The sequence below is a fragment of the Aphidius gifuensis genome, linkage group LG1 (genome assembly GCF_014905175.1).
Source record: "Aphidius gifuensis isolate YNYX2018 linkage group LG1, ASM1490517v1, whole genome shotgun sequence".
In the NCBI taxonomy this organism is placed as follows: domain Eukaryota; kingdom Metazoa; phylum Arthropoda; class Insecta; order Hymenoptera; family Braconidae; genus Aphidius; species Aphidius gifuensis.
In genome coordinates this window covers 278,395-295,397 of record NC_057788.1, presented here as the reverse complement: position 1 = coordinate 295,397, position 17,003 = coordinate 278,395, and the positions used below count along the sequence as shown (strand labels likewise).

At 25.4% G+C, this 17,003-nt stretch overlaps 1 protein-coding gene across 1 annotated transcript; it reads left to right on the top strand.

The window, feature by feature from the left end:
* Positions 1–7,377: 7,377 nt before the first annotated feature.
* LOC122847776 lies at positions 7,378–8,727 on the top strand. Its single transcript, XM_044145633.1, has 6 exons — positions 7,378–7,426; positions 7,548–7,592; positions 7,654–7,813; positions 7,880–8,060; positions 8,161–8,268; positions 8,722–8,727. The coding sequence occupies exons 1-6, from the start codon at positions 7,378–7,380 to the stop codon at positions 8,725–8,727; spliced, it is 549 nt and encodes a 182-aa protein (XP_044001568.1).
* Positions 8,728–17,003: the final 8,276 nt, after the last annotated feature.

The window sequence follows — 17,003 nt, the reverse complement described above, 5'->3', positions numbered from 1 at the left end:
AACACTAAATAAAGCCAATGATAATGAAGAAAAATTAAGTTTGGATTTAATTCGAAAAGTTAATCCACTTTTTATGAGTCGATTGTTATTTTCACTTGGATTTGATGTCATTTTTAGATTACTTGGTGATGAGTTTTTGATTACTCAAATTATCTTTACTATTGCTGTGAGTGTTCTTATTGCTGTAACGTCAAGACGATTTCACAAACATGAGGTCAGTTATCGTGTTTATTATTTCATAATCTTTATTTTATATTTTAAAAATAAATAATAATTTGTTATTCTCATTTTTTCAGTTACTTCTTGCTCTAGGAATAACAATTGTTCTTTGTTTTGAATTGACTTTGTTTGCATTCCAAATAAGTTGGATTTCTGAGAGATTCCATATACTATTGTATTATTTTGTTCAATTGGACTTTTGATTTTCGGCATTATTACAAAGTTCTTTTTTTCATACACGAGGATTATTATTCATGGTACAGTGGGAGCAATAATATCTTCGTATTATCTCAATTTTATTATACAATTTATGATAAATGGTAAATACCACTTTTCAATATCAACACGGGGTTATGTACTTTCAACATTTTATCTTTATATTATTTTTATCGATTTTTTCGTTTATATTCTCATGATCATCGGTGTTTTGAACCGCACAAAATCTCATAATTAATTTTACTACTATAAGTATATTATTTTTATTATTTTTTTCTTTTGATAAAAAAAAAAAAAAAAAAAAAACATTTCAAGAAATTACAATGCGTTGTTATTCGTCACTTGAATTTCGAAAATACAATTAAATAAAAATAGACTTTTGCATAATATTCATCCAATAAAAATCGAAATATAAAATTATAATTTTATTTTTTCAATTTACATTGTAAATTATATTATCAATATTATTTTAACTTGAAACCTGTTAAAGAATAAACTTTTGCATAATATTCATGCAATAAAAAATAAAGATCATTGAATCGAAATATAAAATTATAATCAACTATAATTTTTTTTTATAATTAACATGAGTTGATTAAAATATTTTTTAGTATACCAATTATGTAGTGAGTTCATTTTTTATTCAATTGAGTCCAACAATCCTTGAGCCAACAAGTTCATTAAAATTAATAATAATTTATTGTTATATGCATAATGGAATGGGGTGTACTACTACAATTCTCTAATCCTCTAATTTCATAACATAACAATGTTCCATTTTTATCAATTATTTAAACAATTGTGTGGTATTATGAATAAAAATATCCAATCAATTGAGTACAACAGCGAGGATTGTCTTACAAATTTACAGATTTATAGAAGGAAAAATTCTAAAATGCCAGAAGTAATGTGTGCTGCAATCTGAATAAAAGCTGGAGAGACTATCATGTTCAGGGTCATTCAGGATGTTTAAATTCATGTTAATTCCGTTTCGAACGTATCCAACAGTCTCAAACCTCGAAGAGTCACGTGGTAAACATCAGATAGAACTGGATAGAAGTATAGAACCATATATGTAAAACTCCATATAGTATTAGATATGTATATGGATGGAACCACGTGACCAAACCTCATATTCAAGTGTATTCAAGTATTCAACACGTGGACACAATCCACAAATTATTTGCAAATTATTCACACGTTTTTGTTACAAGTTTATAATATAATAATTATTAAAATCAAAATTTATTGAAAAACAAATTTTAACTATTTTATTTGGTGACATTTGACAATATTTTTTTCTTTTGTGTTTTGTGTTTATACGTTGTCGCAAGGATAAGTTTAATAAATAAACGTAAGTCAAATATATGAGACATTAATCATTATTATAATCATAAAATATTGCTGATAAAAACAACGACAACAATGACAACAATACAATAAATTTTTTTTTTTTTCAGCAAAAACAGACGAAAAATATGTCAAACAGTCCAAGTCAATCCAATGCTGGACATTCAGATCAGTCAGGTTATTAAAAATTTTTTTTTATTTACAAAAACATGCGAGTGTCATTGTCAGTATTGTCAAAATTAATTTAAAAATTTGCTAAATACTATTTGGATTAATTTATATTTATCTACAAAATTTACAGGACCTGCAGGAAATTTTGATCAATCATCACCACCACCACCAGGTAATTTATCATATTTTTTTAATATTTAAAATTTACAATAAATAATTTAACGAATAAATTATATTTAGGTCCAGATTTTGTAGTACAACCAGGTGCAGGCTATTTAGATGAAAATCCACCACCAATGTACAGTACAAGTTATCCTGAAGATCCAACACGAGATGAACCCAAAGATATTAATGAGAAAATTATACGTTTGGGTTCCATGAATATATATCCTTCAATTCTTATGAGTCAATTGTTATTGATATTTGGAACAGGTTCTTTGGTGTTTGGTCATGAACCTACAAAATTATTTATACAAAGTAATCTTCAATGGTTACTTTTAGCTGCATATGGTGCTACAATTGTCTCTTTTATTGTGGCATGTAGTTCATGTAGTTCAAGTGAAAGACGTGGATCACCCTTGAATTGGATTTTTCAATTTATCTATACTGTTGCTGAAGGTATTTTTCTCTGTAGAATATTCGCAGAATGTCAGATTGATAAGGTTGGTTATCGTGCTTATATTATTTTTTAATTTTTATTTTATATACACACTTTTTATATATTTTAAAAATAAATAATTATTTGTTATTCTTATTTTTTCAGTTATCTCTTCTTTTTGTAATAACAATTTATCTTTGTTCATTTTTGACTTTGTTAGCCTTCGAAAGAAAATTGGATTTAACAGGATTACATACTGTTTTATTTTTTTGTGCAATTGGACTGTTGGTTTTCGGAATTGTTGCAATATGTTTACCTTCATATACAAATTTATTTATTTTTTGTCCATTTGGAGCAATATTGCTTTCGTTCTATCTTATTTATGATACAAAAATGATGAATATGATGATGGATAGTCAACACAAGTATTCAACATCACCAGAAGAGTATGTATTTGCAACACAATCTTTATCTTGAAGTTATCAATATTTCCCTGTATATTCTCATGATCGTCGGTGGTTCTCGTGATTAATTTTACTACCATGTATTATTTTTATTGTTTTTTTCTGTTGAAAAAAAAAATAATTAAAATTGCATGCGTAAGGTGTTGGGATGTAGATTACAATGTTTTATTTTTGTTTGGTTTCAGGAATAAAAATAACCAATCAATCGAGTGCAACGAAGAATTGTCTAAAAAATTCATATAATTAAAGGAGGAAAAATTCTAAATAATTTGGACCCAAAAAGTATATTAAATAAGCTAAATTGTTTTTGTCAACAGAGTAATGTGTGCTGCTATCTGAATAGAAGCTAAAGAGACTATTCTGTGATATTGATAGAAACACAAGAAAAAATGGTCAGGAACAGCCAGGAAGTTCACTCACACATAATCCACAAGTTTATACAAATTTCAATAACCAATTTATATATTTTACACGTATTCTTTAATAAAATAAAAAGCAAAAAATATTGGGAAATATATTTCAACTAATTTATTTACTGATAACATTTTGTACTATTTTTTTCTGCTTATTTTTTGCATACGTGGACAAGTAAAATTTAATAAATCAAGGTAATAAGTAACAAGTAATAATAGACATAAATCATTATAGAGATCATATCTTAAAATATTGCTAATTAATTTGTAACATTATATTATCTATTAGTAAATGAGAAAAAATTTTGTTTTATTTTAAATATATTTTTAATGCTACTGATATGGCGCTGAAATTAGCGTCTCGAATCTCCTGAACCAGGGGGGGTCATTCGGGTTCCAAGGCCCCAACATGAATAAATAATTAAAAATGATATGAAATTTAATAAAATTTATTAAAAATTATAAATCAAGTATTAATATACCCCAAAGAAGTCACAGATATAAAAAAACAACCCTCTGAAATAAGTTACATCGTATTTAAAGAGAACAAATTCAGGGGTTGTATTGGTTAAATAATTTTTTTGTCTATGATGGGGTTGAGCCATCCTCGTAATTTTTTTTTTTATTAAATTTTCTAGGATCAAAGTTAATTAAGGAAAAAAAATTATAATTTTTGAAATAGTCAAAAGGGGGTAGAGGGTGGATTTATATGACTCTACGATGACTACTGGTTTTTAATTTTTTTTTAACTATGATAGAGTTGAGCTATCCTTGTTATTTTTTTTTCATTAAATTGTCTAGGGTCCAAGCTAGCTTAGGAAAAAAAATGGGAATTTTTGAAATGGTCAAAAGGGGGTAGGGGATGGATTTTAACTATTTTTATTTTTTTTGTCTATCATACGGTTGAGCCATCCGCGTAATTTTTTTTTTATTAAATTGTTTAGAATGTAAGCTAATTTAGAAAAAAAAATGATAATTTTTGAAATGGTCAAAAGGGGGTAGGGGGTGGATTTTAACTATTTTTATTTTTTTTGTTTATCATAGGGTTGAGCCATCCCCGTAATTTGTTTTTATTAAATTGTCTAACATCTAAGCTAGTTTAGGAAAAAAAATTACGCGGATGGCTCAACCCTATGATAGACAAAAAATAAAATAGTCCCACCCTACTACTGTTCATTTCAAAAACCCATTTTCCTAAACTAGCTTTGATCCTAGAAAATTTAATAAAAAAAAAATTACGAGGATAACTTTATTTTTATTAATAATTGATTATAAAAAAGGAAAAATTCTAAACTATTTGAAGCCAAACGTAAATTATTGAATAAACCAAATTAATTTAGAAGTGACGTGTGCTGCTATCTAAATAAAATCTGGAAAAACTATGAAACTGCTGTGATGATATATTGATTATCGATAGAAACACACAGAAACACAAAAAAATTGTTTAGGACAGTTTAGGATGTCTCGAACGTCACAAAACTCGAACTACTCGAATCAACACGTGCACAGTCCGGCGTGAATCACAATCCACAACAATTAACAAGTAAATACGAATTATAATAATTATTACACATATATATATTTCAATAAAATAATAAGCAAAAGTTATTGTAAAAGAGATCTAAACTATTTTTTTCTGGTTATTTTGTGTAAGACGTGGACAACAAAATTTGATAAATCAAGGTAATAAGTAATTAGAAAAATAATAATAATTATTATTATTATTGACTTTTTAATATCAAAAATAGAATTCATTAAAAGAATAAAAAAAAAAAAGTGGTGATAATAATAATGGGCTTTTTGTTTCAGTAAAAACAGAGAGAAAAATATGTCAAGCAATCAAAGTCCACCCAATGCTGGACATCCAGATCAGCCAGGTTATTATATATATATTTTTTTTATTTATAAAAACATACGTATCTTTAATGCAGTATTATCAAATTAATTTAAAAATATCTAAACACTTTACATTATGTTTATATTTTAAATTTGCAATATAAATAAATAAATGTTTAGATCCAGGCAATGTACTACCACCAGTTGAAGGAGGAAATTCATCACCACCACCACCACCAATAACATCAACAAGTTATCCAGAAGATCCAGCACGAATTAAAATCAAAAGTTTTAGTGATAAAAATGTACGTTTGGTTTTCACCAGAAAAGTTTTTTCACTTCTTGTGTGTCAACTATTGTTGTCACTTGGAATTATTGCTTTTATTTCGCTTCACCCATCAACGAAGGAATTTATAAAAAGTAATCAATCTTTATTTTTCATTGCACTTGGTGTTGCGTTTGTTACTCTTATTAGTATACTCTGTTGTCCAAGTTTAGCACGTAAAACACCAATGAATTTTATTTGTCTATTTATCTTTGCTGGTGTTAAAGGTTTTCTTGTTGGTTTACTATCAACATATACTTTTAAATATGAGGTGGGTTATCATGTTTATTATTTTACATACACTTTATATTTTAATAATAAATAATAATTTGTTGTTTTTATTTTTTTTTTTTAGATACTTCTTATTTTTGGAATAACAATTGTTCTTTGTTTTTGCTTGACTCTATTTACATTCCAAACAAAATATGAGTATACAGGATTGAATACTGTATTATTAGTTTGTGCAGTTGGACTTTTGATTTTCGGAATTCTTACAATATGTTTTCCTCCATATATAAATTTGATTATTTTTAGTACATCAGGAGCAATATTGTTTTCATTTTTATTTCTTTGTATGACACAGATGATGATGAATGGAAAACACACGTATTCAATAACACCAAAGGAATATGTATTTGCAACACTCAATCTTTATATGGCTGTTGTCCATATTTTCTGTGAAAATTGCTATCGTGTTTAACTTTATTACCATATTATTTTTATTGTTTTTTCTGTTGAAAAAAAAAAAAACATCTCTAAAAATCACAATGGACTGCCATTCGTGACATTTTATTTCTAAAATACAATTAAATAAAAATAGACTTTGTCATAATATTCATCCAATAAAAATCATTTAATTAAAATATAAATTTGTAATTAACTGTAATTTTTTTTTTTTAACTCACATTGTGAATTTTATTATCAATTTTATTTTGCGTTGAAATATATAACTATATCATTTTTACCATCATCAAAGTAATAGTCAATTAATTTTTTTTTCTTCATTTGAATTGATATGAGTATATTTCTTTTTTGATTAATCCTTGAGCTAACAAGTTCAGTAAAAGTAATAATAATTTATTATTGTATGTACAATGTGTTGTGATATAAATTACAATGTTCTATTTAATTAATTATTAATTATTTGTGTGGTTTCAAGAATAAAATATTATCCAATCATTCAAGTGCAACGAATGATTGTCTTAAAAATTTACAGCATTAAAGAAGGATAAATTTTAAATAATAATTGTATGTATATTAAATAAGCTTATAATAGATTTTTCAAAAGTTGACACCATAACGTTGCTAAAGTACCAGAAGCAGTCTGTGCTGCGATCTGAATAAAAGCTAAAGAGACTATGGAGATGCTGTGATTTGCTGTGATTCGATAGAAATCGAACAGATGTTCAGGATCATTAAGGTTTTTCAGTCTCGAACGTCTTAAAGTCTTAAACCTCTGCAAACCTCATAATCAACACGTGGACACAAACCACAAATTACTCACACATTGTCATTACAAGTTTATAATATTTTAATTAATAAAATAAAAATTTATTGGCAAATAAATTATAACTATTTTATTTGCTGACAACATTTAACAATATTTTTTGTGTTTTGGTAGCAAGGATAAATTTAATAAAGAAACGTAATTAATATCTATGAGACATTAATCATTATAATAATCATAAAATGAAAACAACAACAATAACAACCATAATACAACAAAAAATAACGTGGTAATAATAATAATGGGCTTTTTTTTTTCAGTAAAAACAAAGGAAAAATATGTCAAGCAGTCAAAGTCAATCCAATGCTGGACATCCAGGTCAACCAGGTTATTATAATTTTTTTTTATTTACAAAAACATGTGTGTCATTGTTAGTATTGTCGAAATTAATTTAAAAATTTGCTGAATACTATTTGGATTAATTTATATTTATCTACAAAATTTACAGAACCTGCAGGAAATTTTGATCAATCATATCCACCACCACCACTAGGTAATTTATCATATTTTTTTTTTTTAATATTTAAAATTTACAATAAATAAATTATATTTAGGTCCAGATTTTGTAATACCACCAGAAGAAGACTATTCAGATCAAAATCCACCACCACCACCACCATCATCACTAACATCTGAAATGTACAGTACAAGCTATCCAGCAAATCCAACACGCCATGAATTGAAAAAACTTTATTCACTTCTTATGACTTATTTGTTATTGATATTTGGAATATTTTCTTTTATTGTTGTTCATGAACCAACAAAATTATTTTTAAAAAGTAATCAACAATGGTTAATTGCAGCTGTATTTGGTACTGCGACTATCACTAATATTGGTTTTATGACATGTGTTTCAAGTGGCAGACGTGAATCACCCATGATGTGGATTTTTCCATTAATTGATGCTGGTGCTGTTGGTATTTCTCAAAGTTTAATATTCGCAGAACTTCCCAGAGATGAGGTTGGTTATCGTGCCTATGATTTAATAATTTTTATTTTATAATATACACTTTTTTTATATTTTAAAAATGAATAATATTTTTTTATTCTTATTTTTTCAGTTACTTCTTGTTTATGGATTTGGAATAACAAGTGTTGTTTTTTTTTCATTGACTTTGTTAGCCTTCTGGATGAAATTGGATCTAACAAGATTACATACTGTTTTATCTGTTTGTGCAATTGGGCTGTTGATTTTCGGAATTGTTACAATATGTTTACCTTCATATATAGATTTTTTTATTTTTTGTCCATTAGGAGAGATATTGCTTTCGTTCTATTTTATTTATGATACACCAACGTTCATGAATTATCAACACAAGTATTCAATATCGCCAAAAGAGTATGTATTTGCAACACAATCTTTATCTTAAAATTTATCTATATTTTCCTGTATATTCTCATGATTATCAGTCGTTATCGTGATTAATTTTATTACCATATATTATTTTTATTGTTTTTTTCTATAATTATTTTTTTCAACTCACGTCGCTGCGAGTTATATTATACAATCCTTGAGACAACAAGCTCAGTAAAAGTGATATAATAATTTATTATTGCATGCGTAATATGTTGGGATGTAGATTACAATGTTTTATTTTCATAAATTATTTGTTTGGTTTTAGGAATAAAAATAATCAATCAATCGAGTGCAACGAAGAATTGTCTAAAAAATTCATATAATATAATTAAAAAAATTAAATAAAATGCCAGAAGTAATGTGTGCTGCTATCTGAATAAAAGCTAAAGAGACTATTCTGTGATATTGATAGAACATCAAAATGGTCAGGAAGTTCAGTCTCGAACGTCTCGAACCTCGAACAGTCACGAAACTCAAACTTTATTCAACACGTCGACACACATATAATCCACAAGTTTATACAAATTACAATAACCAATTTATATATTTTACACATATTTTTCAATAAAATAAAAAGCAAAAGTTAGTGGAAAATATATTTCAACTATTTTATTTACTGAAAACATTTTGTAATATTTTTTTCTCCTTATTTTGTGTAAACGTGGGCAAGAAAAATTTGATAAATCAAGGTAAAAATTAAATTAATACAAGACATACAAGACATTATAGATATCATAAAATACAATAAAATATTGCTGATTAATTAATGTAAAATTAAATCATTTATTAAAAAAAAAAATAAAAAAGTTTAATGTATATTTTATATTATTTTTAATATATATTTTATGCTACACTGATGAATCATAGGCTACACTGATAATCTACGACTCACAGGTGTTGATAATCGAAAATATGAAAAACCAAAAAAAAAAAAACAAAAATAGATTTTATGATAACAACAATGGTATTATTTTATTTTATTATGTTAATTAGAAAAATGAAAAATAATAATAATTTACATTTTATCGAAAATACAATTCAATTTAAAGAAAAAAAAAAAAAGTGTTGATAATAATTGTGGGTTTTTTTTTCCAGTGAAAACAGACGAAAAAGATGTCAAACTGGCAGAGCCCACACAATGCTGGACATCCAGATCAGCCAGGTTATCATAATTTTTATTTTATTTACAAAAAAATACGTATATTTAAAGCATTATTGTCAAATTAATTTAAAAATGTCTAAACACTTTACATTAATTATTTATATTTTTAATTTGCCTAATAAATAATTTATCAAATAAATTATGTTTAGATTCAGATTTTGTGCCGCCATCATCACCACCAGGTGCAATAGCGACACCCGAAGGTTTTAATTTCAATGAAAAAAGTATTCGTTTTCGTTTCATCAGAAGAGTTTATTTACTTCATATGTATAAATTTCTATCAACAATTGCAGTAGTTGGATTTGTTTTCCTTCATCCACCAACAAGCAAATTTTTAACAAGTAAACCAGCTTTAATTTGGTTTGCAATTGGTTTTATGATTTTTACAATTATTTATATGTTCTGTTGTTCATCAAGTATCAGGCATAACCCAGCAGTTCAATCAATTTTTCTATATATTTCCACTAAGGCTGAATGTTTTCTTGCTGTTGTAATATCAACAAGATATTGTGGATATGAGGTGTGTTTATTTTCATTTTACATATTATATATCCATTTGATTTTAAAAATGAATGATAATAATTTGTGGTTTTTCTTTTCAGTGTCTTTTTTCGTTTGGAATAACAATTGTCATTTGTTTTGCATTTGGTCTATTTGTATTCCAATCAAAATTAAATTTCACCGGATTACGTACGATTGCTTATGTTTTTTTCACTGGAATCTCAATGCCAGGCATTGTTTTTATGTGTTTTGATTCACTAATAAGAGCTATTATCTTTGGTTCATTTGGAGCAATGATATTTTCATTTTATTTTATTTGTGATATGCAACTGATGATGAATGGTAAACACAAGTATTTAATATCACCAGAAGATTATGTCTTTGCAACAATCACTCTTTATCCTGACGTTATTAATATTTTCGTTTGTTATTTTAAAATTATCGGTCGGACTTATAATTGTTAATTTTACTACCATATTATTTTTTTTGCGTTAAAAAAAACATTGTTTAACAACAACCTGTTCTTGTAAGAACAAAAAAAAATTTACTAGTTCAAGTTTTTTTTAATTCACATTGAGAATTATATTATTAATATTATTTTGACTTGAAATCTGTAACTAGTCAATTAATTTTTTTTTTCATTTAAATTAACATGAGTTGATTCGAATATAATAAAATATTTTCATAGTGAACTAACTATGCAGTGAGTTTTATTATTATTCAATTAATCCCAACAATTCCTGATCAAACGAACTCAGTAAAAATGATAATAATTTATAATTGCATGCATAATGTGATGGAATGTATAGATTACAATCCTTTAATTTCATTAATTATTTGAGAAATAAAATGTCCCATCAATTGAGTGCAACCAAAGATTGTCTTAAAAATTTACAGAATTAAAGAAGAAAAAATTCTAAACAATTTCGACCCAAAAAGTTTATTAAATAAGCTAAATTGTTTATTCAAAAAAATTTACAAGTACATTAATAAAATGCTAGAAGTAATGTGTGCTGCTATCTGAATGAAAGCTGAAAAGAACTATTAGAGCCGCTGTGATATCGATAGAACACAAAAAAAAATTTCAGGATGATTAGTCTCGAACGTCTCGAATGTCTGGAAGCTCGAACAGTCACTATTTAAACTCAAACTTATTCAACACGTTGACACACACCGGCGAGGATCATAATCCACAAGTTCATACAAATTAAAATAATTATTTTATATATTTTACACATATTTTTCAATAAAATAAAAAGCAAAAGTTAATGAAAAATATATTTTAACTATTCTATTTTCTGAAAACATTTTTCTGGTTATTTTGTGTAAACGTAGACAAGGAAAATTCGATAAATCAAGGTAACAAGTAATAATAATCATTATAAAAGTCATAAAATACCATAAAATATTGCTAATTAATTTGTAAAATTAAATCATCTATTATTAAATGAGAAAAAATTTTCATGAATACTCGATGACGTAAAAACAAAAAAAAATTGTTAATGGATATTTTATTTAATTTTATAAATGTATATTTTGTGCTACTGATGAATCATAGCGTAGATAACAAATGACTCACAGGTGTTGATAATCAAAAATATAAAAAACCAAAAAAAAAAAAAATAGATTTTATAACAACAATAGTATTATTTTATTTTTTTCTTTAATTTGAAACTAATAATAATAATAATAATAATTTACTTTTTATCAAAAATAAAATTCAATTTAAAGAAAAAAAAAAAAAAAGTGGTGATAATGGTAATGGGCTTTTTTTTTCAGCAAAAACTGAGGAAAAATATGTCAAGCAATCCAAGTCCACCCAATGCTGGACATCCAGGTCAACCAGGTTATTATAATTTTTTTTTATTTACAAATGCATATCGTTTCTTTGAAACAGTATTGTCAAATTAATTTAAAAATATCACTTTACATCAATTTATATTTCAAATCTGCAATAAATAATTTAATAAATAAAATATGTTTAGGTTCAAATTCTGTACTACTGCCGTCACCACCAGGTGCAATACCAGTGATGCGGAGAACAAGTGATCCAGAAGATCCAACACGAAATGAAGCCAATGATTATGAAGAAGAATTCGTTCGAAAAATTTGTTCACTTATTGAGAGTCAATTGGTATTTACATTTGGAATATTTGTTGTTACTTTTTTATTTGGATATAATTTGAATGTTCACGTTTTCTTCACTGTTGCTGCAAGTATTTTTATTGGTGTAACATCAAGACGATTTCAGAAACATGAGGTCAGTTATCGTGTTTATTATTTTATAATTTTCATTTCATATTTTAAAAATAATAATAATTTGTTATTCTTATTTTTTCAGTTACTTCTTGTTCTCAGAATAACAATTGCTCTTTGTTTTGAATTGACTTTGTTTTCATTCCTAACAAAATCGGTTTTTGTAGAATCAAACATTATGTATGTTGTAGTTTTTTGTGTTATATTTTTTTGTTTAATTGGAGTTTACTTTTTCGGCATTATTACAATGTTTTTTGTTTCACATAAAAAAATTATTATTTATGCTACATTGGGAATAATACTATTTTCGTTTTGTTTTATTCATGATATGCGAATAGTAATGATGAATGGTAATTCAATATTACCAAAAAAATCTGGATCTGCAGAACTCAGTCTTTATCATTCTTTTATGAGTATTTTCCTTTATATTCTCATGATTATCGGTGGTATGATCCACAAGATCTCATGAATAATTTTATTACCGTATTATTTTCATTGTTTTTTCTGTTGAAAAAAAAAACATCTCAAAAAATTACAATGGACTGCAATTCGTTAGTTAATAGACTTTTGCATAATATTTGTGTGATAAAAATCAAAATATAAAATTATAATCAACTATAATTTTTTTTTTTTGACTTCACATTGTAAATTATATTATCAATATTATTATTTTTACTTGAAATTCGTAACTATCATTTTTACTATCAGCGAAGTAATAATCAATTAATTTTTTTTTTTCATTTAAATTAACATAAGTTGATTCCAATATAATAAAATATTTTTTAGTATACTAATTATGTAGTGAGTTTATTTTTTATTCAATCAATTCCAACAATCCTTGAGCCAACAAGCTCAGTAATAATTTATTAATGTAATGGGATGTATGAGACATAATGCTCTAATTCAATCAATTATTTATTTATTTGTGAAATTATTTCAGGTGTAATATATCCAATCAATCGAATTCGACATTTTATTTTTAAAATACAATTAAATAAACATTTACTTTGGCATAATATACATCCAATAAAAATTATTTGAATCAAAATATAAATTTATAATCAACTGTAATTTTTTTTTTTTTTTAACTCACATTGTGAATTATATAATCAATATTATTTTTACTTGAAATATATAACTATCATTTTTACCATCATCAAAGTAATAATCAATTAATTTTTTTTTTTTTTTCATTTGAATTAAGATGAGTATATTTTTTTTCGGATTAATCCTTGAGCCAACAAGATCAGTAAAAGTGATAATAATATATTATTATTGTATGCATAATATGTTGGGATGTAGATAACAATGTTCTAAACTTCTAATTTTATCAATTAATTGGGAAATTATTTCAGGAATAAAATATACAATCAATCGAGTACAACAAAAGAATTGTCTTGAAAATTTATCGGATTAAAAAAGGAAAAATTCTAAACTACTTGAAGCCAAACGTAAATTATTGAATAAACCAAATAAATTTAGAAGTGATGTGTGCTGCTTTCTAAATAAAACCTGGAAAGACTGTGAAACTGCTGTGATATATTGATTATCGATCGAAACACGAAATGTTTAGAACAGTTTAGGACGTCTCAAAGGTCTCAAACGTCACGAAACTCACAACAATCAACAAGTAAATACGAATTATAATAATTATTACACATATATATATTTCAATAAAATAATAAGCAACAGTTGTTGTGAAATAGATCTAAACTATTTTATTTGCTGAAAACATTTTTAAATATTTTTTTCTGGTTATTTTGTGTAAACGTAGACAAGAAAAATTTGATAAATCAAGGTTATAAATAATAATAAACATTAATCATTATAAAAATCGTAAAATACAATAAAATATTGCTGATTAATTTGTAAAATTAAATCATCTATTATTAAATAAGAGAAAGTTTTCATGGATACTCGATTACGTAAAAACAAAAAAAATTAATCAAAAAAAAAAAATTGTTAATGGATATTTTTCTTTAATTTTATAAATCTATAAGTATATTTTATGCTACACTGATGAATCATAGCGTAGATAAAAAACGACTCACAGGTGTTGATAATCAAAGATATAAAAAACCGAAAAAAAATAAAAATAAAAATACATTTTATAATAACAACAATAGTATTATTTTATATTTAATTTGAAACTAATAATAATAATAATAATTATTATTATTATTTACTTTTTATCAAAAATAAAATTCAATTTAAAGGAAGAAAAAAAAAAGTGGTGATAATGATAACGGGTTTTTTTTTTCAGCAACAGAGGAAAAATATGTCAAGCAATCAAAGTCCACCCAATGCTGGACATCCAGATCAGCCAGGTTATTATAATTTTTTTTTATTTACAAATGCAATGTATCGTTTCTTTGAAACGGTATTGTCAAATTAATTTAAAAATATCTAAACATTTAACATCAATTTACATTTCAAATTTGCAATAAATAATTTAATAAATAAAATATGTTTAGGTTCAGATTTTGTACCACCACCATCACCACCAGGTGCAATATCAACACCTAAAGTGATGCGGAGCACAAGTGATCCAGAAGATCCAACACGAAATGAAGCCAATGATAATGAAGAAAAAATTTATTCACTTATTAAGAGTCAATTGTTATTTACATTTGGAATAATTCCTTTTTTTTTTTTACTTGGATTTAATTTGTATGTTTACATTATCTTTACTGTTGCTGCAAGTATTTTTATTGGTGTACAATTGAGACGATTTCAAAAATATAAGGTTGGTTATCGTGTTTATTATTTCATAATTTTTATTTTATATTTTAAAAATAATAATAATTTGTTATTCTTATTTTTTCAGTTACTTCTTGCTCTAGGAATAACAATTGTTCTTTGTTTTTCATTGACTTTGTTTGCATTCCTAACAAAATCGGTTTTTGTAGGACCAAACATTATTTATGGTGTATTAATTGGTTTAATTCCACTTTTCATTTTCGGCATTATTACAATGTTTTTTGTTTCATATATAAAAATTATTATTTATGGAACATTGGGAGTAATACTATTTTCGTTTTGGTTTATACATGATATACAAATAGTAATGATGAATGGTAAAGACAAGTATTTAACTTCATCAGAAGAATATGGATTAGCACCGCTCATTCTTTATAATACTATTATGAATATTTTCCTTTATATTCTCATGATTATCGGTGGATCGAACTGCGATATCTCGTGATTAATTTTTGTATCACACTACGTATCCGAACATATCACGATAATTTCACAATGGTTGTAAGGCCTTATGATTGAAACAGGGCTATCAAAGGCAGTGAAGGATATTTTGTAAATTTAAATAATAGGAATAAAACTTAAAATAAATCCAAACACTGTGGCTTAAATTATAATAATATTCACTTTATTATTTCACTAAAATACAATTGAATAAGAATAAACTTTTGCATAATATTCATGCAATAAAAAATAAAAATCATTGAATCAAAATATAAAATTATAATCAATTATAAATTTTTTTTATCAATTCACATGGAGAATTATATTATCAATATTATATTCACTTGAAACTATCAGCAAAGTAATAATCAATCAACTTTTATTTTTGTTTAAATTAATATGAGTTGATTAAAATATAATAAAATATTTTTCAGTATACTAATTATGTAGTGAGTTTATTTTTTATTTATATAACCCCAACTATCCTTGAGCCAACAATCTTAGTAAAAGTGATAATGTGATGTATAGATTACAATGCTCTAATTTTATCAATTATTTGTGGAATTATTTCAGAAATAAAATGTCCAATCAATTGAGTGCAACCAAGAATTATCTTAAAAATTCACCGAATTAAAGGAGGAAAAATTTTTAAAAATTTACAAGATAATATTGGTAAAACTCCAGAAGTAATGTGTGCTGCGATCTGAATAAAAGCTGGAGAGACTATGGAGATGCTGTGATTCGATTAAAATCGAAAAGATGTTCAGGATCATTAAGGATTTTCAGTCTCGAACGTCTCAAACCTGCTCAAACCTCGAACAGTAATATGTACAATAACGGAACTCAAACCTCATAATCAACACGTGGACACAAACCACAAATTACTCACACATTGTCATTACAAGTTTATAATATTTTAATTAATAAAATAAAAATTTATTGGAAAATAAATTTTAACTATTTTATTTGCTGACAACATTTAACAATATTTTTTGTGTTTTGATCTCAAGGATAAGTTTAATAAATAAACGTAAGTAATATATATGAAACATTAATAATTATAAAAATCATAAAATGAAAACAACAACAACAACAATATAACAATACAACAAAGAATAACGTGGTGATAATAATTGTGGGTTGGGCTTTTTTTTCAGCAAAAACAGACGAAAAATATGTCAAGCAGTCAAAGTCAATCCAATGCTGGACATCCAGATCAGCCAGGTTATTATAATTTTTTTTTTATTTACAAAAACATGCGAGTGTCATTGTCAGTATTGTCGAAATTAATTTAAAAACTGCTAAATACTATTTGGATTAATTTATATTTATCTATAAAATTTACAGAACCTGCAGGAAATTTTGATCAATCATCACCACCACCAGGTAATTTATTATATTTTTTTTTAAATTTAAAATTTACAATA